Source organism: Oncorhynchus mykiss, chromosome 27 (genome assembly GCF_013265735.2).
Source record: "Oncorhynchus mykiss isolate Arlee chromosome 27, USDA_OmykA_1.1, whole genome shotgun sequence".
NCBI classification, from domain to species: domain Eukaryota; kingdom Metazoa; phylum Chordata; class Actinopteri; order Salmoniformes; family Salmonidae; genus Oncorhynchus; species Oncorhynchus mykiss.
This window is the reverse complement of record NC_048591.1, coordinates 41945679-41970594: the sequence shown is the minus strand read 5'-3', so window position 1 is coordinate 41970594 and position 24916 is coordinate 41945679. Positions and strand designations below refer to the sequence as shown.

Genomic DNA, 24916 nt, shown 5'->3' with positions numbered 1-24916 from the left:
GTACCATTTGAAAGAAAACACTCTGAAGTTTGTGTAAATGTAAATTGTATGTAGGAGAATATAACACAATAGATCTGGTTTAGATAATACAATGAAAAAAAAAACATTTGTTTTTTATTTGTATTTTTGTATCATCTTTAAAATGAACAAGATAAAAAAAAATATGTGAAAAACATAAGAGGGCAACAGTACTACAACAGTATTTTCCACCATAATTTGCAAATAAATTCATAAAAAATCCTACAATGGGATTTTCTGGATTTTTTTTCTCATTTTGTCTGTCATAGTTGAAGTGTACCTATGATGAAAATTACAGGCCTCTCTCATCTTTTTAAGTGGGAGAACTTGCACAATTGGTGGCTGACTAAATACTTTTTTGCCCCACTGTATTTACACATTTTCAATATTTGGAAGACCCTCAGTCCTCTATCAAATCACATGTATTTATAAAGCCCTTCGTATATCAGCTAATATCTCAAAGTGCTGTACAGAAACCCTAAAACCCCAAACAGCAAGCAATGCAGGTGTAGAAGCACAGTGGCTAGGAAAAACTCCCTAGAAAGGCCAAAACCTAGGAAGAAACCTAGAGAGGAACCAGGCTATGAGGGGAGGCCAGTCCTCCTCTGGCTGTGTCGGGTGGAGATTATAACAGAACATGGCTGAGATTTTCAAACGTTCATAGATGACCAGCAGGGTCAAATAATAATAATCACAGTAGTTGTAGAGGATGCAACAGGACAGCACCTCAATAGTAAATATGAACAGTTTAGGGTTCCATAACCGCAGGCAGAACAGTTGAAAATGGAACAGCAGCAAGGCCAGGTGGACTGGGGACAGCAAGGAGTCATCATGCCAGGTAGTCCTGATGCATGGTCCTAGGGCTCAAATTCTCAGAGAGAGAGAAAGAGAGAATTAGAGAGAGCATACTTAAATTCACACAGGACACCGGATAAGACAGGAGAAGTACTCCAGATATAACAATCTGAGCCGAGCCCCCCGACTCATAAACTACTGCAGCATAAATACTGGAGGCTGAGACAAGAGGGGTCAGGAGACACTGTGGCCCCATCCAATGAGACCCCCGGACAGGGCCAAACAGGCAGGATATAACCCTACCCACTTTGCCAAAGCTCTACACAATATTGTGTTGCTGATGCCAGGTGCCATAGCAGTCTCTTTCTGCTGTAAAGCAGAGGGTCACCAAGCATGTGGTGCAGGTGATGGGGGACTTCATTTTGCAAAGAACACAGCGACGCCTCCATGCTGTGCCCTTTTGGCCCTGAGGCACATCCATGCCTGCAGAAAATCATTTGGGCAGATGAACGCCACTTGTGGCAGGAGCTGGATGAATGTTACACTTCAATAGCGATACACTTCATATCCTTCATATCCTTCATATCCTTCATGTCCTTCATATCCTTCATATCCTTCATATCTTTCATATCCTTCCGGTATGAAACTTCAATAGCAAATGACTCACTTTACGCTGGAGCTTACTACATGGGTTGGTCTTGCAACACATAAACATTACCTATTGCCGTTTAGCTCAGCTCATTGGCTATCTACCCAGCTAGATTTCCAGACGATCAGTGGTCATTGGGTTAAAATACAGTCAATCAACGAAACAGCGGGCAAATCATTGGTGCAAAATGATGTCGCTACTTGTTATCTTCAAATCAGTTTCTTTCAGTCAATACGTCCCACGAAATGACCCATCAGGTTTGATTGTGTTACAAACAAACCAGTTGATTGCAGTGAAACCAAACATGACTGGAAAAGTCACGTTCTGTGTGGGTTATTTACCTGGAATGTGTCGTCGAAAATGGAATGAGACGGAATTCACGACACAAGCGGTTCACAAAATGTTTCGTGTCAGGCTATAAAAAACGGATTTTATCAAACAAAAGATCATTCATTGTGTAACAATGAGCATTGGTATTGCAAACAGACGAAGATCATCAGATGACACTCATAGGACTTCATGTTACACAATACATGTATGTTTTGTTCGGTAAAGTTCATATTTACAGTGAGGGGAAAAAGTATTTTATCCACTGCTGATTTTGTACGTTTACCCGCTGATAAAGATTTGATCAGTCTATAACTTTAATGGTAGGTTTATTTGAATAGTGAGAGACAGAATAACTACAAAAAAATCCAGAAAAAACGCATGTCAAAAATGTTATAAATTGATTTGCATTAATGAGGGAAATTAAGTATTTGACCTCTCTGCAAAACACGACTTAGTACTTGGTGTATTATCCAAAAATCTTATTTTACATTACGTTCAGTAGTTCCAAAACATGCAGTGATATTGCAGAGAGCCACATGAATTCACAGAAATACTCATTATAAATGTTTATGAAAATTCAAGTGTTACGCATGGAACTTTAGATACAGTTCTCCTTAATGCAACCGCTGAGTCAGATTTAAAAAAAACTTCACGGAAAAAGCATAATCTGAGAACGGCACTCAGAGCCCAAACCATCCAAAAGAAATATATGCCATGTTGCGCAGTCAACATTAGTCATAAATAGCATTAGAAATATTCACTTACCTTTGATGATCTTCATCATAATGCACTCCCAGGAATCCCAGTTCCACATTAAATGTTTTTTTTTTTGTTCGAAAATGTACATAATTTATGTCCATTTATGTCCAAATAGCTTCTTTTGTTAGGGCATTTGGTAAAAAAAATCCAAAAGCGCGTTCATGTCCAGTCAGACGAAAAGTTCAAAAAGTTATATAACAGGTCGAAGAAACTTGTCAAACTATGTATAGAATCAATCTTTAGGATGTTTTTATTATAAATGTTCAATAATGTTCCAACCGGAGAATTCCATTGTCTGTAGAAAAGCAATGGAACGAGAGCTACCTCTCAAGTGAAAGCGCGTGACTGAGAACGAGGCTGTAGGCAGACCCCTTAGTCAAACAGCTCCCATCCGGCCTCCCTTCACATGAGCAGCCTGAAACAACGTTCTAAAGACGGTTGACATCTAGTGGAAGCCTTAGGAAGTGCAAAATAACCCATATCCCACTGTGTCAATAGGGGTGAGTTCAAAAACTACAAACCTCAGATTTCCCACTTCCTGTTTGGATTGCTTCTGTTATACTCACAGACATCATTCAAACAGTTTTAGAAACTTCAGAGGGTTTTCTATCCAATAATAATATACATAAATTAGCATCTGGGACAGTGTAGGAGGCAGTTCACTCTGGGCACGCTATTCATCCAAAAGTGAAAATTAAAATTCCCAAAGAAGGTAAGGGAGTAGTTGTGTGAGTGGTGATAATGAGGGGTGTTGAGAAGTGCCTAAAGAAATTAACACACAGAAGCCCCAAATGCCACAACCAAAAACAACAGTGTGTCTGAGTGCAGAGAGTCACCTCGATGTATGGAGGAAAGGTGTATTTATTCCGAGCCCAGGAGTGTCCCATTTAGGAAAACAAGAACAAGGAGACAGAATTCCCCCCCCATAGAACCACCAAGGACCCCGGAACACCACACCAACCAACCAAAACAATACAAATTTAAATATTCAACAAAAAATACATGAACAAAAATAAAATCCTGCCCCAGCCAACCTCGTCCTCCCCAGACCTCAGCCAACGTCGTCCTCCCCAGGCCCCAGCCAACCTCGTCCTCCCCAGACCTCAGCCAACTTCGTCCTCTCCAGACCTCAGCCAACCTCGTCCTCCCCAGACCTCAGCCAACCTCGTCCTCCCCAGACCTCAGCCAACCTCGTCCTCCCCAGACCTCAGCCAACCTCGTCCTCCCCAGACCTCAGCCAACCTCGTCCTCCCCAGACCCCAGCCAACCTCGTCCTCCCCAGACCTCAGCCAACCTCGTCCTCCCCAGACCTCAGGCAAGCTCGTCCTCCCCAGACCCCAGCCAACCTCGTCCTCCCCAGACCTCAGCCAACCTCGTCCTCCCCAGACCTCAGCCAACCTCGTCCTCCCCAGACCCCAGCCAACCTCATCCTCCCCAGACCCCAGCCAACCTCGTCCTCCCCAGACCTCAGCAGCCTTTAAGAGGGATGGAAAAAACAAGGACAGCAGGGAACAGAAGACAAGAGCGACAGGACAACAGGACAACACAAAACACCCAGGCTAACTTGCTCTTACTGCAGATAGAGAACAACAGATTGGCTCCCAGGCTAACTCTTTCTGTCTCCCTTTCTCTGTTCTCTTGTTCTGTCGTTCTCTCTTTCTGTCTCCCTTTCTTTCTGTCTTGTTCTTTCTCTATCTGTATTTTACTCCTATTCACTCCTCACCTAGTCCGCATAGTCCCATATAGATGCTCTGCAGATGGTCATACCTTCAACAAACTGTTGATAAGGAACTGACTATCTGTTGTTAGTGGGTGATGTTACTCTTCAATAACACAGACCCCAAGACAAATCAGGGGGGGGGGGGGGGGGGGGGGGGGGGGTGGTTTATTCAAAGAGGACAAATCATAATCACTGTTATGCTGAGAGGTAGATGTTCATTCTCCCCTGTCCTCAGTGATTCTCTCCTCAGGACAAAGGGACAGGATGTAATTTTATAACCCAACTCTAGCCTGTGGTTGACCAATTAGAACTCCTTGCAATACAACTTGGCCAATGGCCAAATAACAAGTATCCTGTTTCAGGCTCAATGCCTAGACAAATTCCTCCCATGTCTCTGACCCATTGATAATTAATTTCCTATTCCAGAAAAATTTCCATTGGTCATTAATTCCCTCTTGACCTTTAGTCCTCCGCATTGTGTATTTATTTTCAAAATATTCATACACTGTTGATAAGCAACTAATTGCTATGGTTACGATTAGGGTTTGGGTAAGGTTAAGAACAAGGTTTAAAATAAGGGTTAGGCTGAGGGTTAAGGTTAGGATAATGGTTAAGGTTAGGGTTAGGGCTAGGGTTAGTAGATAGTTAGTTGAAATGTTACTGAGCTACTACAGATGGGCTATTCAAATGAAGTGTTACCTTTGTCCTCTAAGACTGGTTGAATATCTCCGACATCTTTTAACACCGATATTGTCTCCCTACAGCCGGTCCCCATGTTCTCTGTGACGCCCAGCCTTGCCTCTAATGCCAGTGCTGCCGTGGCCGCTGCGTTTAACCCCTACCTGGGCCCGGTGTCGCCCGGCCTGATGCCTTCTGAGATCATGTCCAGCGGCCCGGTCCTGGTGACCAGTAACCCCAACGTCTCCATGCCCTCTGCTGCTGCTGCTGCCGCTGCACAGAAACTCATGAGGACAGACAGACTGGAGGTGAGTAGTTAAAATAATTACACATAAACACTGACTCAACCTGCTGTTCTTCTCTGCACTCTAGCACTTGATTTATCAAAAACACAGCTCGCACGGTTTTCCAAATCTATAATCTCTGTTATTGAGTGCCAGGCTGGCAACTGGCAGTCAATGAGGACTGAATATCTTTCACCAAAGTCGATTTTCTATTCTGGGCTTGTGTCTTTTACATTACTAAAGGGCAGAGTTGAAAAGTGATGCGTAAACAGTTACATTATGTATCTAATACACAGCAGTCTGTTACAGTAACTAAACCTCTGGTACCATAATATAGTCATGATGTGCCAGTCTGTTACAGTAACTAAATCTCTGTTACCGTAATATAGTAATAATTTATGAGGCTGTTACAGTAACTAAATCTCTGTTACAGTAACATAGTAAGAATGTATCAGTCTGTTACAGTAACTAACCCTCTGGTACAGTAATATAGTAATAATTTATCAGTCTGTTACAGTAACTAACCCTCTGGTACAGTAATATATTCATGATGTGTCAGTCTGTTACAGTAACTAAACCTCTGTTATCGTAATGTACTCATTAGACTTATTAAGGAAACAGAGGGATGCAAATTAGCATAACTATCGCTTCCCACACATCATTAGCCCTGTCATTATCACTCACACACACACACACACTGACACACAAACATACAGGCACACATACACACACACACACACACACACACACACTCTCACACACACACTGACACACAAACATACAGGCACACATACACACACACACTCTCACACACACACTGACACACACACACATACTGGCACACACACACACACACACACACACACACACACACACACACACACATACACACACACACACACACACACACACACACATACACACACACACCACACACTGGCACACACACACATACTGGCACACACACACATACTGGCACACACACCACACGCTAGCACACACACGTACTCACACACTGGTGCAAAACACACACTTATGGTAGTCCATCGTATCCGATGACGACTTCCACTTCTGAGTTAACAGAGAGTCCAATCCGTGATCCACAAACTTTAATGCAGATGGGTCCTATGTAGTCTGTGTTGGCGGGGGCAGACATGGTTGTCTCCTGAGCTGTTCTTGCTGTCTCTTGTGCTCCTCTCCTCCTCCTACCTCTTTACACCGTTCTGGCAGAGCTGCCTCCAGGTGGAACTGTTGGCAGCGGCGTCCTCTGGGTCTTGTGATCCTCTCCTCCTCCTACCTCTTTACACCGTTCTGGCAGAGCTGCCTCCAGGTGGAACTGTTGGCAGCGGCGTCCTCTGGGTCTTGTGATCCTCTCCTCCTCCTACCTCTTTACACCGTTCTGGCAGAGCTGCCTCCAGGTGGAACTGTTGGCAGCGGCGTCCTCTGGGTCTTGTGCTCCTCTCCTCCTCCTACCTCTTTACACCGTTCTGGCAGAGCTGCCTCCAGGTGGAACTGTTGCGGCGTCCTCTGGGTCTTGTGCTCCTCTCCTCCTCCTACCTCTTTACACCGTTCTGGCAGAGCTGCCTCCAGGTGGAACTGTTGGCAGCGGCATCCTCTAGGTCTTGTGGGATTGATGTTGCACTTCTTCAGCAACGTTTCTCGATGGCCCATGTACCGCTTTGTCTGCCCCCCCTACAGACCGCAGGCCAGGGTGTATTTGCCCCCCCTACAGACCGCAGGCCAGGGCGTAGCTACACCCTGGCCTGCGGTCTGTAGGGGGGGCCAGCTACACCTTGGCCTGCGGTCTGTAGAAGGGGCCAGCTACACCTTGGCCTGCGGTATGTAGGGAAGGCCAGCTACACCTTGGCCTGCGGTCTGTAGGGGGGGGGGGGGGGGGGGCAGCTACACCTTGGCCTGCGGTCTGTAGGGGGGGCAAGCTACACCCTGGCCTGCGGTATGTAGGGGGGGCCAGCTACACCTTGGCCTGCGGTCAGTAGGAGGGGGGGGGGGGGGCAGCTACACCTTGGCCTGCGGCCTGTAGGGGGGGGGAGCTACACCCTGGCCTGCGGTCTGTAGGGGGGGCCAGCTACACCCTGGCCTGCGGTCTGTAGGGGGGGCCAGCTACACCCTGGCCTGCGGTCTGTAGGGGGGGCAGCTACACCCTGGCCTGTGGTCTGTAGGGGGGGGGGGGGGGGGGGGGCAGCTACACCCTGGCCTGCGGTATGTAGGGGAGGCCAGCTACACCTTGGCCTGCGGTCTGTAGGGGGGGGGGGGGGGGCAGCTACACCTTGGCCTGCGGTCTGTAGGGGGGGCCAGCTTCACCCTGGCCTGCGGTATGTAGGGGGGGCCAGCTACACCTTGGCCTGCGGTCTGTAGGAGGGGGGGGAGCTACACCCTGGCCTGCGGTCTGTAGGGGGGGCCAGCTACACCCTGGCCTGCGGTCTGTAGGGGGGGCAGCTACACCTTGGCCTGCGGTCTGTAGGGGGGGCCAGCTACACCTTGGCCTGCGGTCCAGCTACACCCTGGCCTGCGGTCTGTAGGGGGGGCCAGCTACACCCTGGCCTGCGGTCTGTAGGGGGGGGGGGGGGGGGGGGGCAGCTACACCCTGGCCTGCGGTCTGTAGGGGGGGCCAGCTACACCCTGGCCTGCGGTCTGTAGTGGGGGCCAGCTACACCTTGGCCTGATACTCCTGCAGTTTGTGCTGGGTGACCATGGCCTCCATACTCTTTCAGTTGCTATTTGGTGACCATGGCCTCCATACTCTTGTAGTTGGTGCTGGGTGACCATGGCCTCCATACTCTTACAGTTGGTGCTTGGTGACCAGGGCCTCCATACTCGTACAGTTGGTGCTGGGTGACCATGGCCTCCATACTCTTATAGTTGGTGCTGGGTGACCATGGCCTCCATACTCTTACAGTTGGTGCTGGGTGACCATGGCCTCCATACTCTTACAGTTGCTATTTAGTGACCATGGCCTCCATACTCTTACAGTTGGTGCTTGGTGACCATGGCCTCCATACTCTTACAGTTGCTATTTGGTGACCATGGCCTCCATTCTCTTACAGTTGGTGCTGGGTGACCATGGCCTCCATACCCCGCAGTTGGTCTTAGCAAGTACTGTATCTCTGTATTGGTCACTCTGTTGCGCCAGTTGATTCCCAGGAAGCGCTGCAGGCATCACATTTAAATAAAATAATGTCACATGCGCTGAATGCAACGGGTGTAGACTGTACAGTGAAATACTTACTTAAAAGCCCTTAACCAACAATGCAGTTTTAAGAAAAATAAATATAACAAATAATTTAGAAGCAACAATGAAACAACAGCAGCGAGGCTATGGGGGTTCCGCTACAAAGTCAATGTACAAAGTCAATGTGCGGGGTAGTTGAGGTAATACGTACAGTTGAAGTCGGAAGTTTACATTCACCTTAGCCAAATACATTTAAACTCAGTTTTTCCTGACATTTAATTAAGGTAAAAATCCCCTGTCTTAGGTCAGTTAGGATCCCCACTTTATTTTAAGAATGTGAAATGTCAGAATAATATTAGAGAGAATTATTTATTTCTGCTTTCATTTCTTTCATCACATTCTTATTGGGTCAGAAGTTTACATACACGCAATTAGTATTTGGTAGCATTGCCTTTAAATTGTTTTACTCGGGTCAAACGTTTCGGGTAGCCTTCCACAAGCTTCCCACAATAAATTGGGTGAATTTTGGCCAATTCCTCCTGACAGAGCTGGTGTAACTGAGTCAGGTTTGTAGGTCTCCTTGCTCGCACACGCTTTTTCAGTTCTGCCCACAAATTTTCTATGGGATTGAGGTCAGGTCTTTGTGATGGCCACTCCAATGCCTTGACTTTGTTGTCCTTAAGCCATGGAATGCTCCAATGTAAACTCAGAATTTCTGATATAAATATGAACTTCATCAAACAAAACATGCATGTATTGTGTAACATGAAGTCCTATCATCTGATTAAGATTATCAAAGGTTAGTGATTCATTTTATCTCTCTATATGTGCGTTTTCTCTCTCTCTCTTTGGCTGGTAAAATTGGCTGTGTATTTTAGTGAGTTGTTGGAGAGGTAACATAATTGTTTGTGGTGCTTTCCCCGTAAATCCTTTTTGAAATCGGACACTGTGGTGGGATTAACAACAAGACTACCTTGAAAACGATATAAAATACATGTATGTCTGAGGAACTTTAATTATGAGATTTCAGTTCTTTTGAATATGGCGCCCTGTACTATCACTGATTGTTGTTATATCGCTCCCGGTAACGGGATCTCAGCCATAAGAAGTTAAAGGTCTTACTCACATCAGCTACGAAGAGCATGATCACACAGTCGTCTGGAACAGCTGGTGCTCTCATGTATGCAGTGTTGCTTGCCTCGAAGCGAGCATAGAAGTTATTCAGCTCGTCTGGTAGGCTTGTGTCACTGGGCAGCTCGCAGCTGTAATTCCCTTTATAATCTGTAATAGTTTCCAAGCCCTGTCCCATCCGACAAGCGCCGGAGTCGGTGTAGTATAATTCAATCTTAGCCCTGTATTGACACTTTGCCTCTATGATTCATTGGAGGGCATAGCGGGAATTCTTATAAGCCTCCGGGTTAGAGTCCTGATCCTTGAAAGCGGCAGTTCTACCCTTTAGCTCCATGCAGATTTTGCCTGTAATCCATGGCTTCTCATTGGGGTATTACGTAAGGTCACTGTGGGGACAACGTCATCGATGCACTTGTTGATGAAGCCAGTGACTGATGTGGTGTACTCTTCAATGCTGTCGGAAGAATCGCGGGACATATTCCAGTCTGTGCTAGCAAAACAGTCCTGTAGTTTAGCATCTGTGTCCTCTGACCACTTCCTTATAGAGTTTTTTCCCGTCTGGTTGCACTTTTAACATGCTGGTAGAAATGAGGTCAAACACATTTACGTTTCCCTGCATTAAAGTCCCCGGCCACTAGGAGCCTCCGGATGATAATTTTCCTGTTTGCTTATGGCCTTTATACAGCTCGTTGAGTGTGGTCTTAGTGCCAGCATCGGTTTGTGGCGCTAAATAGACCACTACCAAAAATATAGATGAGAAAACTCTCTTGGTAAATAATGTGGTCTACAGCTTCTCATGAGATACTCTACCTCGGGGGAGAAAAATCTTGAGACTTCCTTAATATTAAATTTTGCACACCAGCTGTTATTTACATATAGACACAGACCGCCACCCCTAGTCCTACAGGCAGCTGTTCTATCTTGCCGATTGACCGAAAACCAGCTGTATGTTATTCATGTCGTTGTTCAGCCACGACTCGGTGAAACATACCTATTACAGTTTTTAATGTTGTGTTGGTAGGATATCCTTGATCGGAGCTCATCCATTTTGTTATCCAATGATTGGCTAAAAGGACTGATGGTAGAGGGGGTTTACTCATTCGCCTGTGATGTCTCAGAAGGCAGCCCGACCTCCATCCCCTATTTCTCCATCTTTTCTTCACGCAAATGATGGGGATGTGGACCCGTTCCCGAGAAAGCCGTATATTCTTCACGTCGGAATCATTAAAGAAAAAATCTTCATCCAGTTCGAGGTGAGTAATCGGTGTTCTAATGTCCAGACGTCATAAGTGACGGGAGCAGCAACATTATGTACAAAATAAGTTTAAAAAAACAAGTTACAAACAAAATGAACTAAATAGCACAGCTGGTTACGAGCACGTAAAACGGCAGCCATCCTCTCCGGCACCATTCTTTCTTTCTTACTGTTTGATACTTGTTAAGGTGAAGTCAGGTGCAAGAGAGCAGAGTAGAGTAAACAGGCGCACTTTTATTCCATTCAACAATAGGCACAAAAAATGACATAAGTGCCCAAAAACACAGAACATGAACTATAAAAGTGTCGCGGGTGAACATACACCGTTTAACAATGAACACACAAAGACGTGATGGGGAACAGAGGACTAAATACATGTAGATTGATTGGGGAATGAAAACCAGGTGTGTATGGAACAAGACAAAACAAATGGAATATGAAAAATGGAGCGGCGATGGCTAGAAAGCCGGTGACGTCGATCGCCGAACGAACAAGGAGAGGAGCCGACTTCGGCGGAAGTCGTGACAATACTGGAGTTTAGCCGGTATCATACGGTGATCTGTCCAGCATTCTGCACCCCTCATGGGACGTGTCAGCAGGACGTCATTAGTGTCAACTATGATGTAGTCGATCAGGTGCTATTGTTTGGAGCGTGGGTGCATCCACGATGATTTATATTTGTTCTTCTGCTGGAACAAGGTGTTTGTGACAATGAGGTCACATAGAGTTGGCAGTCTTATGCCGTTCTCATTGACCTGGCCAACACCATGCCTACCCAGGACTCCGACTCCACATCCTGTTGTTCTGTTCCACCCTACTGTTGAAGTCACCCAGCAAAAATATCTCATCTACTGACTGGTAGAAGCAGTCCTTTGCCTCATTTTCAGAAGAGTAGCATAACGCACGTTGGCAAGGGGGATGCGGAGAGATATGAGTCTTTTACTTATGCCGACAGGTGTTTCAGTGAGGCTGGGTAGAAAGTGGTTCTTATTTTCCAGTCCCACACCGTGCTGATGTTGTCCACCCGGAGGGTAACCTTTCCAGAAGAAGTTACAACCTTCTCCCTCCTCTTTCAGGGAACTTTCATCCAGGAACCTGGTCTCATTCAGGGCAGCTATCAAAGCTGTTCTACAATGGGGTCTGTTGCTATTATCGTCCAAAAAGAGGTCTGATGTTTATTGTTTTATTTAGTATTTTTCAACCGCTGAGTGGAACTCTGATAGGTGCGGTAGCCTATCCAGGACGGAGTGAACGGGAAATTCTTAGGCTACCTTTTCTAGGCCTCTCCCAGCTGGGGTGAGCAGTGTGGCTCCTAAATAGGGCTGCTCACTCACACAGGGGTCTGCCAAGGGCAGCTGCCACTCAATTCCCAGCTGCTGCCGACAATAATAGTCCTGTGCCGCTGGCATGTAGGCGGTCTGATTAAGTGGCACCCGGTGCATCCCCGCGTCATCAGACACTCCAAAGCTGCAAGACTTCCGGTTGATGGCTTCACCGAGGTCAGAAGTGGATACCTGCCCAAAGGAAGTTATTTAAGGTGCCGCTGAGGGTGTGCAATTCCCAACAGCACTACTTCACTGTAGGAAGGTGAAGTTTCAGTGGCAAGAGGGGAAATCCACGATTTCCAGTATCTTCCACAGCTGCAGGAGGCTGCCGAAACCCCAGTCTGTTGGCGTCTGCCTACCGTGCGTCGCCAGCACGCTGCTTTTCTTTCAAGGTGTGCTCTCCTGGCCTTTGTTGTAGCAGACTAACCCCCAAGGCAGCGGGACAGTAGTTGATGGCAGCCAGGTGTGCCTGTAAAGGACCATCTCTGGGGCCCACTGCTGCTCCGAGATCCCCTGCCGGTTAGCCTGGAGTTTCAAGAGAACCAGTTAACTTGTACCGCCGCAAGGAGGCCCGACAGGAGTCTTGGTCGTGGAGAGGCTTTGTACCAGCAAGGGGAGACTTGTGCATGAAGCTGCTCCCCAATTCACCACAAGGGCTAGCCGGCGGCAGCGAGCTGTAAGTGAGTGTATGAAAGTGTTAAGAATTTTATGAACAATGACTAAACAATATCTACATTTTAAATAGAACTATAAATAATTAAACTCTACTTGTTTTATTATATCTGATTAATAAATACCATTCCAGCTAGGTTGGGGAGGAAATGGATTGTGGGTTTTAAGTAAGCAGAAAGGATTGTGAACCTATGGTTGAACCGACTCAACTTAGCTCTGGGATGTTTAGATAAGGCAGTGAGTGTCTCCCTAGGTTTTCCATGATCTGGAACTGTCTGCTGAATATTGATAGATGAAGATTTCAGAAGTTTAATCTTGATTTAACTGTGTGTCTGGAGTGAGCGAGCGAGGGGATGGGAATAAACTCTTGAACGTGTTCGATAGGAGGAAGGACATTTTATAACCTATGACGTCATATGTTGTATATAAACTGTTGTTTGTGGTTTCATGGCAGCGAGCTCCGAGAATAAATACTATTATCTAATTTTGATAAGTCTAGTCTCTGTCTATTTAATGCAAATGAGAATCTTACAAATTCTCATAAAATAGACTAAGTGAATTTATAGGAATTATGAAATTACTTTAACAGAAAGCAACTGGCATGCAACTAACCTCTACCCACTACTGCACTAGATGCATGCATCCAGAAGTTTCACACACACACACACACGCAGACACACACACACACACACACACGCAGACACAGACACACACACACACGCAGACACACACACACACACACACACACAGACACAGACACACACACACACACAAAGACAAACACACACACACACGCAGACACACACACACACACACACACGCAGACACACACACACACACACACACACGCAGACACAGACACACACACACACGCAGACACACACACACACACACACACAGACACAGACACACACACACACACAAAGACAAACACACACACACACGCAGACACAGACACACACACACACGAAGACAAACACACACACACACGCAGACACACACACACACACACACACACACGCAGACACAGACACACACACACACACAGACACAGACACACACACACACACAAAGACAAACACACACACACATGCAGACACAGACACACACACACACACACACGCAGACACACACACACACACACACACAGACACAGACACACACACACACACAAAGACAAACACACACACACATGCAGACACAGACACACACACACACGAAGACAAACACACACACACACGCAGACACAGACACACACACACACACACGCAGACACAGACACACACACACACGAAGACACAGACACACACACACACGCAGACACAGACACACGCAGACACAGACACATACACACACGCAGACACAGACACACACACACACAAAGACACAGACACACACACACACGAAGACACAGACACATACACACACGAAGACACAGACACACACACACACGCAGACACAGACACACACACACACGCAGACACAGACACACACACACACGAAGACACAGACACACACACACACACGCAGACACAGACACATACACACACGAAGACACAGACACACACACACCATAAGACCTGATATATCACCCTCGTGTATTCTTCCAATGGAGCTTTAATTCTCCAATCAGAGTCATCACTTATTAGAAAACCTGATGTTCACCTGTGATTCTCAGGGTTCACTGCAAGACAATAGTTAGTTATTCATTGGGCAGTAAGTCAATCTCATGCATTATGTAGCGGTGCCTAGGATGCACTAGTAGCCAGGTAATAACAAAAGAAAATCATTGCGACCAGTTCGGAGAGGAGAGGAGAAGGGGAGGCTGGGGAGATGGAGAGAAAGGACGGGAAGGAAGGGGAGGGGGGGGGCAGGATCGTTTGGAAAGGTGATGTTGGGAACAGGACTCAGTAAAGTGTGTTTAATTAACAAAGGTGTTGCGGAGGAAGTCTCAGGGCGAGTGGACAACTCTGTGAACGAGGGAAGTGGTCAATAACAGGAAAGAAAGATGGAAAATCAATGCCCAGCAGGCCAGTTAAGGTCTAATGGAAAGGAGAGGGAGAGGAGAGGATGATGCAGGGGGGAGGAAGGGGAGTGGAGGAGCAATTTGGATTTCACTAACTAGGGGTGATTTCACTGACGAAGGGGGATTTCACTGATGAGGGCTAATTTCACTGACCAAGGGAGGGGGGGGGGGGGTGATTTCATGGAAATAGAGAGGGAGGGAGGGGTATAAACTGATATGCATACACATTCTGGCCAATCCCTGATTAGTTAGATTCCATAAGGAAATATGCTGTTGCCTCAGTATTCCCCCCCCCCCCCACTATTAGTGTTACAGTACTTTATTGAGCCACACCACTCTCCAACCTCATTGGCTAAGAAGTGGGTTTGCTAAAAAATACCCTTCAGGGGCATACATATTTTAGTCTCTATCATAGTGTGTCATTAAAAATAAACAGTTGTTGGATTCTGCCGTTGAGCTAAACGTTTGTGGGTTATTTGCTTTAAACTTGGAGTGATTCCTTTATTAGAATATGCTTTGTTTTTTGTTTCTACTTGAACTGGAAGTAAACTAAACTCACAATTTTCAGATTTCTTCCTACTGTCACGTTCTGACCTCAGTTCCTTTTGTTTTTGTCTTTGTTTTAGTATGGTCAGGGCGTGAGTTGGGGTGGGCAGTCTATGTTTGTTTTTCTATGTTGTTTTTTGAGTTCGGCCTAGTATGGTTCTCAATCAGAGGCAGCTGTCAATTGTTGTCCCTGATTGAGAATCGTACTTAGGTAGCCTGGGTTTCACGTTTGGTTGGTGGGTGTTTGTCTTCCGTGTCAGTGTTTGTCGCCACAAGGGACTGTTTCGTTCATTTCACGTTTATTGTTTTGTATTTCGTAGTGTTCAGTTTATGTTTTAAAATAAACATTATGGACACTTACCACGCTGCGTTTTGGTCCTCCGATCCTTCTCGCTTCTCGATCCTTCTCGCTTCTCCTCCTCAGAAGAGGAGGACGAGATCCCTTACAGCTACCTTTGTGTTTTGCTCTCTTCCCCTTTCTTTCTTTCTTTCTTACTTTCTGTCTTTCTTTCTTTCTTTCTTTTGGTAGAGGAAAATCTACCTACACTGCAGCATCTAAGGCCTCAATAAGTTATCCCTATCTAACCTGCATTATTATAATGAGGCCTCAATATGTTAATGAGGCCTCAGTAAGTCATCCCTATCTAACCTGCATTATAAAAATGAGGCCTCAATAAATCATCCCTATCTAACCTGCATTATGTTAATGAGGCCTCAGTAAGTCATCCCTATCTAACCTGCATTACGATAATGAGGCCTCAATAAGTCATCCCAATCTAACCTGCATTACGATAATGAGGCCTCAGTAAGTCATCCCTATCTAACCTGCATTACGATAATGAGGCCTCAATAAGTCATCCCAATCTAACCTGCATTATGATAATGAGGCCTCAATAAATCATCCCAATCTAACCTGCATTATGATAATGAGGCCTCAATAAGTCATCCCTATCTAACCTGCATTATGATAATGAGGCCTCAATAAGTCATCCCAATCTAACCTGCATTATGATAATGAGGCCTCAATAAGTCATCCCTATCTAACCTGCATTATGATAATGAGGCCTCAATAAGTCATCCCAATCTAACCTGCATTATGATAATGAGTCCTCAATAAGTCATCCCAATCTAACCTGCATTATGATAATGAGGCCTCAATAAGTCATCCCTATCTAACCTGCATTATGATAATGATGCCTCAATAAATCATCCCTATCTAACCTGCATTATGTTAAGGAGGCCTCAATAATTCATCCCAATCTAACCTGCATTATGATAATGAGGCCTCAATAAGTCATCCCAATCTAACCTGCATTATGATAATGATGCCTCAATAAGTCATCCCAATCTAACCTGCATTATGATAATGATGCCTCAATAAGTCATCCCAATCTAACCTGCATTATGATAATGCAGCTGGCCTGTTGGGCCATAACTGTGAGGTAGAAATATGATTACAAGCCTCTTGTTGGCCAACCAGGAGGGTTTAATTTCCCTCAGAGGTATAGTACAGCTGTTAGAACAGGGCTAATAACTCTTACTGAGAGATTGAGACAGATCAGGGCTAATAACTCTTACTGAGAGAGTGAGACAGATCAGGGCTAATAACTCTTACTGAGAGAGTGAGACATATCAGGGCTAATAACTTTCATTGAGAGAGTGAGACAGAACAGGGCTAATAACTCTCATTGAGAGAGTGAGACAGATCAGGGCTAATAATTCTTATTGAGAGAGTGAGACAGATCAGGGCTAATAACTCTCATTGAGAGAGTGAGACAGATCAGGGCTAACAGCAGGAAACAGATAGACAGTATCTCCCTCTCCTTCCTCCCTTAGTATTCCACTCCTCTCTCTTCTCCTCTCACTCTCCCTGTCTGTCCTCTTTCCCTCTACCCTGTCTCTCTTTCTCTCCCTTTCTTTCTCTGTCTGTCTGTCTGTCTATCTGTCTGTCTGTCTGTCTCTCTCTCTCTCTCTCTCTCTCTCTCTCTCTCTCTCTCTCCCTTTGTCTGTCTGTCTGTCTGTCTGTCTGTCTGTCTGTCTGTCTGTCTGTCTGTCTGTCTGTCTGTCTGTCTGTCTGTCTGTCTGTCTGTCTGTCTGTCTGTCTGTCTGTCTGTCTGTCTCGCTCTCTTGCTCCCTCCTTCTCCCTCTTTCCTAACATCTGCCTGACAACAAGACAGCCTCTTTTTTTGTGTGTGTGTGTGACCAGCATTGCGGTTTTCATCAGCCCTGCCACTCACAGATGAGCGTTGCGGTGGAGGCCCTTTTGTCTAGGCGCAGGTCTGGGAAGCTAGTGTCTTCACAGAAAAGTCACATCCATCACACACACACACGCACACGCACACGCACACACACACACACACACACACACACACACACACACACACACACACACACACACACACAGACTCACACAGTCCAGTCCAGTCCAGTCCAGTCCAGTCCAGTCCAGTCCAGTCCAGTTTAGATATCCTGTTCTTTCACATCAGTCCAGCAGAAAGAGAGGAGAGGTGAAAAGGAAGCAGCTGTAGACGATTGAGATGCACCCCAGGCCTTGTCTGGACGTGAGTGCGATACATTGTCAACCTGACCATGCATGTACTGCCCCCTGCTGGATGACTCAGGAATATATTAATCATGTTTTAATGGTCATCGATTTGATTGATTAAGTGAGAGAAGGGGAACATTCTGAGATTCACGAGTGTAATTATTTCTGAATGGTAATTGGTGTGTTTCTTTGATAAATTCATTAAGCATTTTTAGTCATTTATTCCCATTGGTTTATAGATGGGCACTTTTTGCACACAACAGAGATAAATGTACACTTCAATTATTAAACCCTTCCTCATTATTTTATTTAACTTGGCAAGTCAGTCAGATACAAATTCTTATTTACAATGACGGCCTAGCGAGGAACAGTGGGTTAACTGCCTGTTCAGGGGCAGAACTACAGATTATTTATTACCTTGTCTGCTCGGGGATTCGATCTTGCGGTTAGTCCAACGCTCTAACCACTAGGCTACCTGCCTCCTCTAACCACTAGGCTACCTGCCTCCTCAAATCACTAGGCTACCTGCCTCCTCTAACCACTAGGCTACCTGCCTCCTCAAACCACTAGGCTACCTGCCTCCTCAAACCACTAGGCTACCTGCCTCCTCAAACCACTAGGCTACCTGCCTCCTCTAACCACTAGGCTACCTGCCTCCTCTAACCACTAGGCTACCTGCCTCCTCTAACCACTAGGCTACCTGCCTCCTCTAACCACTAGGCTACCTTCCTCCTCTAACCACTAGGCTACCTGCCTCCTCTAACCACTAGGCTACCTGCCTCCTCTAACCACTAGGCTACCTGCCTCCTCTAACCACTAGGCTACCTGCCTCCTCTAACCACTAGGCTACCTGCCTCCTCTAACCACTAGGCTACCTGCCTCCTCTAACCACTAGGCTACCTGCCTCCTCTAACCACTAGGCTACCTGCCTCCTGTTGATTATACTATGTTTGTGTGTGTATGAATCTTAATGATTTATTTATTTTTGTCTCATCTGAATACAAAATAAATAAAAAATCGACTGTATACATACTCCTTTCCGGTCTCGTCTCCTCTCTTTGTGTTTCCATGTGTTCCCATGTCTTTCCATGTGTTCCCATGTCTTTCCATGTGTTTCCATGATGATGGTTTGGTAACAACCTGTTCTCTGATGTAACGTTATGAACAGCAGGTATTAATTATGCTTTCTCTTTCTTCTGTCTGTCTGTCTGTCTGTCTGTCTGTCTGTCTGTCTGTCTGTCTGTCTGTCTGTCTGTCTGTCTGTCTGTCTGTCTGTCTGTCTGTCTGTCTGTCTGTCTGTCTGTCTGTCTTTGTGTGTCTTTGTCTGTCTGTCTGTCTGTCTGTCTGTCTGTCTGTCTGTCTGTCTTTGTGTATCTTTGTCTGTCTGTCTGTCTGTCTGTCTTTGTGTATCTTTGTCTGTCTGTCTGTCTGTCTGTCTGTCTGTCTGTCTGTCTGTCTGTCTGTCTGTCTGTCTGTCTGTCTGTCTGTCTGTCTGTATCCACCCCTCCCTCCTCTCCCCAGGTGTGTCGGGAGTACCAGAGAGGTAACTGTACGCGGGGGGAGAGTGACTGTCGCTTCGCCCACCCCTCAGACAGCACCATGATAGACACCAACGACAACACCGTGACCGTGTGTATGGACTACATCAAGGGTCGCTGCTCCAGGGAGAAGTGTAAATACTTCCACCCTCCAGCCCACCTGCAGGCCAAGATAAAGGCTGGCCAACACCAGGTCAACCAGGCTGCTGCCGCAGTAGCCATGGTAGGTATCCCTCTGTAACACCCCCCCCCCCACCCCCCCACCCCTATCAAACCCCACCCATGTCTGAAAACCCCTCCCCCCTGCCCCCACCCCCCCCCCCCCCCCCCCCCCCCCCCAGCCACCCGTATCAAACCCCACCCATGTCTGAAAACCCCTTCCCCCCGCCCCCTGATCCTCCCCCTTTCCTCTCTCATCCCCTCACACCATCTCGACTACCCCAGGAGACGCAGACGCTAAAGGTAGCGTAAACTTATTTCAGCAGCTAGCTAGCTAGCTTTAATGTCCAACGTTACAGGGATGACTTAATGCCCCTTCCCTTCCCTACCACCTTTTTATTTTGCTCATTCAACTGTTACGATGCAGTGTAACACGTGTTATAACTGCTGCTATAACTGAATATATTGTTAGGCTTCTTAGAGCCGCTGTAGCAAAACGGTCTCCTGTTATAGCTTCAGTAGGACTACTTGAATATCAATTAAAAAGCATTGGTATGTCTAACCAATAGAAACGGCATGACGTTTTTAAAAATCCCAAGTCGTCCTCGATTCACTTTAAAGAGTTCTGTAGTTTGTTGGAACCAGAACGTGTGTAATGATGAATGCAGAAACAGTGTTTAGCTCAATCCAGTGATCGCGAATAGCAAGCAAAGCAACATTCCTGTGTGTCAGTAATTGATGTCAAGACCATAGTGTTTACAGTAACAACCCTACAGCCATTAATGATGTCAAGACCATAGTGTTTACAGTAACAACCCTACAGACATTAATGATGTCAAGACCATAGTGTTTACAGTAACAACCCTACAGCCATTAATGATGTCAAGTCCATAGTGTTTACAGTAACAACCCTACAGAAATATAATAATGTCAAGACATTAGTGTTTACAGTAACAACCATACAGCCGTTAATGATGTCAAGTCCATAATGTTTACAGTAACAACCCTACAGCCATTAATGATGTCAAGTCCATAGTGTTTACAGTAACAACCCTACAGCCATTAATGATGTCAAGTCCATAGTGTTTACAGTAACAACCCTACAGCCATTAATGATGTCAAGTCCATAGTGTTTACAGTAACAACCCTACAGCTGTTAATGATGTCAAGGCCATAGTGTTTACAGTAACAACCCTACAGCCATTAATGATGTCAAGACCATAGTGTTTACAGTAACAACAATACAGCCATTAATGATGTCAAGACCATAGTGTTTACAGTAACAACCCTACAGCCATTAATGATGTCAAGGCCATAGTGTTTATAGTAACAACCCTACAGCCATTAATGATGTCAAGGCCATTGTGTTTACAGTAACAACCCTACAGCCATTAATGATGTCAAGACCATAGTGTTTACAGTAACAACCCTACAGCCATTAATGATGTCAAGTCCATAGTGTTTACAGTAACAACCCTACAGCTGTTAATGATGTCAAGGCCATAGTGTTTACAGTAACAACCCTACAGCTGTTAATGATGTCAAGACATTAGTGTTTACAGTAACAACCCTACAGCCATTAATGATGTCAAGGCCATATTGTTTACAGTAACAACCCTACAGCCATTAATGATGTCAAGTCCATAGTGTTTACAGTAACAACCCTACAGCCATTAATGATGTCAAGACCATAGTGTTTACAGTAACAACCCTACAGCTGTTAATGATGTCAAGTCCATAGTGTTTACAGTAACAACCCTACAGACATTAATGATGTCAAGAACATAGTGTTTACAGTAACAACCCTACAGACATTAATGATGTCAAGACCATAGTGTTTACAGTAACAACCCTACAGACATTAATGATGTCAAGACCATAGTGTTTACAGTAACAACCCTACAGCCATTAATGATGTCAAGTCCATAGTGTTTACAGTAACAACCCTACAGAAATATAATAATGTCAAGACATTAGTGTTTACAGTAACAACCATACAGCCGTTAATGATGTCAAGTCCATAATGTTTACAGTAACAACCCTACAGCCATTAATGATGTCAAGTCCATAGTGTTTACAGTAACAACCCTACAGCCATTAATGATGTCAAGTCCATAGTGTTTACAGTAACAACCCTACAGCCATTAATGATGTCAAGTCCATAGTGTTTACAGTAACAACCCTACAGCTGTTAATGATGTCAAGGCCATAGTGTTTACAGTAACAACCCTACAGCCATTAATGATGTCAAGTCCATAGTGTTTACAGTAACAACCCTACAGCCATTAATGATGTCAAGACCATAGTGTTTACAGTAACAACCCTACAGCCATTAATGATGTCAAGGCCATAGTGTTTATAGTAACAACCCTACAGCCATTAATGATGTCAAGACAATTGTGTTTACAGTAACAACCCTACAGCCATTAATGATGTCAAGACCATAGTGTTTACAGTAACAACCCTACAGCCATTAATGATGTCAAGTCCATAGTGTTTACAGTAACAACCCTACAGCTGTTAATGATGTCAAGGCCATAGTGTTTACAGTAACAACCCTACAGCTGTTAATGATGTCAAGACATTAGTGTTTACAGTAACAACCCTACAGCCATTAATGATGTCAAGGCCATAGTGTTTACAGTAACAACCCTACAGCCATTAATGATGTCAAGTCCATAGTGTTTACAGTAACAACCCTACAGCCATTAATGATGTCAAGACCATAGTGTTTACAGTAACAACCCTACAGCTGTTAATGATGTCAAGTCCATAGTGTTTACAGTAACAACCCTACAGACATTAATGATGTCAAGAACATAGTGTTTACAGTAACAACCCTACAGCCGTTAATGATGTCAAGACCATAGTGTTTACAGTAACAACCCTACAGCCGTTAATGATGTCAAGACCATAGTGTTTACAGTAACAACCCTACAGCCGTTAATGATGTCAAGACCATAGTGTTTACAGTAACAACCCTACAGACATTAATGATGTCAAGACCATAGTGTTTACAGTAACAACCCTACAGCTGTTAATGATGTCAAGACCATAGTGTTTACAGTAACAACCCTACAGACATTAATGATGTCAAGACCATAGTGTTTACAGTAACAACCCTACAGCCATTAATGATGTCAAGACCATAGTGTTTACAGTAACAACCCTACAGCCATTAATGATGTCAAGGCCATAGTGTTTACAGTAACAACCCTACAGCCATTAATGATGTCAAGACCATAGTGTTTACAGTAACAACCCTACAGCCATTAATGATGTCAAGGCCATAGTGTTTATAGTAACAACCCTACAGCCATTAATGATGTCAAGGCCATTGTGTTTACAGTAACAACCCTACAGCCATTAATGATGTCAAGACCATAGTGTTTACAGTAACAACCCTACAGCCATTAATGATGTCAAGACCATAGTGATTACAGTAACAACCCTACAGACATTAACGATGTCAAGACCATAGTGTTTACAGTAACAACCCTACAGCTGTTAATGATGTCAAGACCATAGTGTTTACAGTAACAACCCTACAGACATTAATGATGTCAAGACCATAGTGTTTACAGTAACAACCCTACAGCCGGTAATGATGTCAAGACCATAGTGTTTACAGTAACAACCCTACAGCCATTAATGATGTCAAGGCCATAGTGTTTACAGTAACAACCCTACAGCCGTTAATGATGTCAAGGCCATAGTGTTTACAGTAACAACCCTACAGCTGTTAATGATGTCAAGACCATAGTGTTTACAGTAACAACCCTACAGCCATTAATGATGTCAAGACCATAGTGATTACAGTAACAACCCTACAGCCATTAATGATGTCAAGACCATAGTGTTTACAGTAACAACCCTACAGCCATTAATGATGTCAAGACCATAGTGTTTACAGTAACAACCCTACAGCCATTAATGATGTCAAGACCATAGTGTTTACAGTAACAACTCTACAGCCATTAATGATGTCAAGGCCACCTGTTGTTTGTTGTATATTGCACTCCAATGATTTATTTTTTGTTTGTTTTTTTGTTCTTTTGTTTTTTTTCTTTCTCACCAACCCAAACTACACTGCTGCCCCCATGATGCTCCTCTGCTTGCTGGTTTATGTTAATGCGCTTGAATCCCATTGGCCCGTTGCCATCACGCGCTCGCTGCCTGCTAAATAAGACTCAGACGGCTGTCCAATCACTGAAGCGACCCCTCGACGCAACCTTTGACCTGGTACTATGACCTTCCACCTTTTGGCTTGGCATGCAGCTCTGTTATGCTAGATTCAAACTAAATACATCTCAGTTACTGTTAACTAACCATTTCATTGATGCGGTGATGAATTGATTGTGGCAATACTGTTAACTAACCATTTCATTGATGCGGTGATGAATTGATTGTGGCAATACTGTTAACTAACCATTTCATTGATGGGGTGATGAATTGATTGTGGCAATACTGTTAACTAACCATTTCATTGGTGGGGTGATGAATTGATTGTGGCAATACTGTTAACTAACCATTTCATTGATGGGGTGATGAATTGATTGTGGCAATACTGTTAACTAACCATTTCATTGGTGGGGTGATGAATTGATTGTGGCAATACTGTTAACTAACCATTTCATTGATGGGGTGATGAATTGATTGTGGCAATACTGTTAACTAAACGTTTCCTTGGTGGGGTGATGAATTGATTCAGGATAAAATGGTACCCAGTTAATTCACCTCAGTATCCCTTTCCATTCCGTCTCTACGTCAACAAGGGAAATAGGCGGAAATTGCAAAAGCTGCACAGTTTTCGTATTAGAATACTGTCGACTAGTCAGTTCATCCCTGATAGTCTATTCATCCATAACACGACTTGAACGTCTATCTGGAGTTCATTTAGTGAATGCTGTAGTTAAAAGCACGATTAGTGTCTATTCAGTAGTATTCAAATATAAATATTCGGCCATTTTTATGACATGTTTTCTTATTATTGCCAGTTCTGCATGTGTAATTCTGGTGGATGGGGTGGGCTTCTAGAGGGACCTCAGAATGAACAAGGCTTCTACTGCTTCTACTGCTAAAAATGTAACGAGTACTTTTGGATGTCAGGGAAAAATCACTGGATTAAAAAGTACGTTATTTTCATCCGGAATGTAGTGAAGTAAAAGTTGTCAAAAATATAAGTAGCAAAGTACAGAAACCTCAAAATACTACTTAAGTAGTACTTTAAAGTATTTTTACTTCAGTACTTTACACCACTGTGTATTTTTGCGTTATTCACACATTATTTCTGTGT

The 24916-nt window shown here is 44.7% G+C and overlaps 1 protein-coding gene across 9 annotated transcripts in view; it reads left to right on the top strand.

The window, feature by feature from the left end:
• Positions 1-24916, top strand: part of LOC110508063 (muscleblind-like protein 1) — a 180248-nt gene that overhangs the window by 136570 nt on the left and 18762 nt on the right. For 6 of the 9 annotated variants that reach the window (XM_036965210.1, XM_036965207.1, XM_036965208.1 and 3 more), the window contains 3 exons: positions 5036-5257; positions 19445-19684; positions 23809-23862. In XM_036965210.1, coding sequence (XP_036821105.1) covers positions 5036-5257; positions 19445-19684; positions 23809-23862 — 516 coding nt within the window. The remainder of the gene's footprint in view (positions 1-5035; positions 5258-19444; positions 19685-23808; positions 23863-24916) is intronic. The other 3 variants (XR_005040014.1, XM_036965211.1, XM_036965209.1) reach the window with 1 other exon arrangement.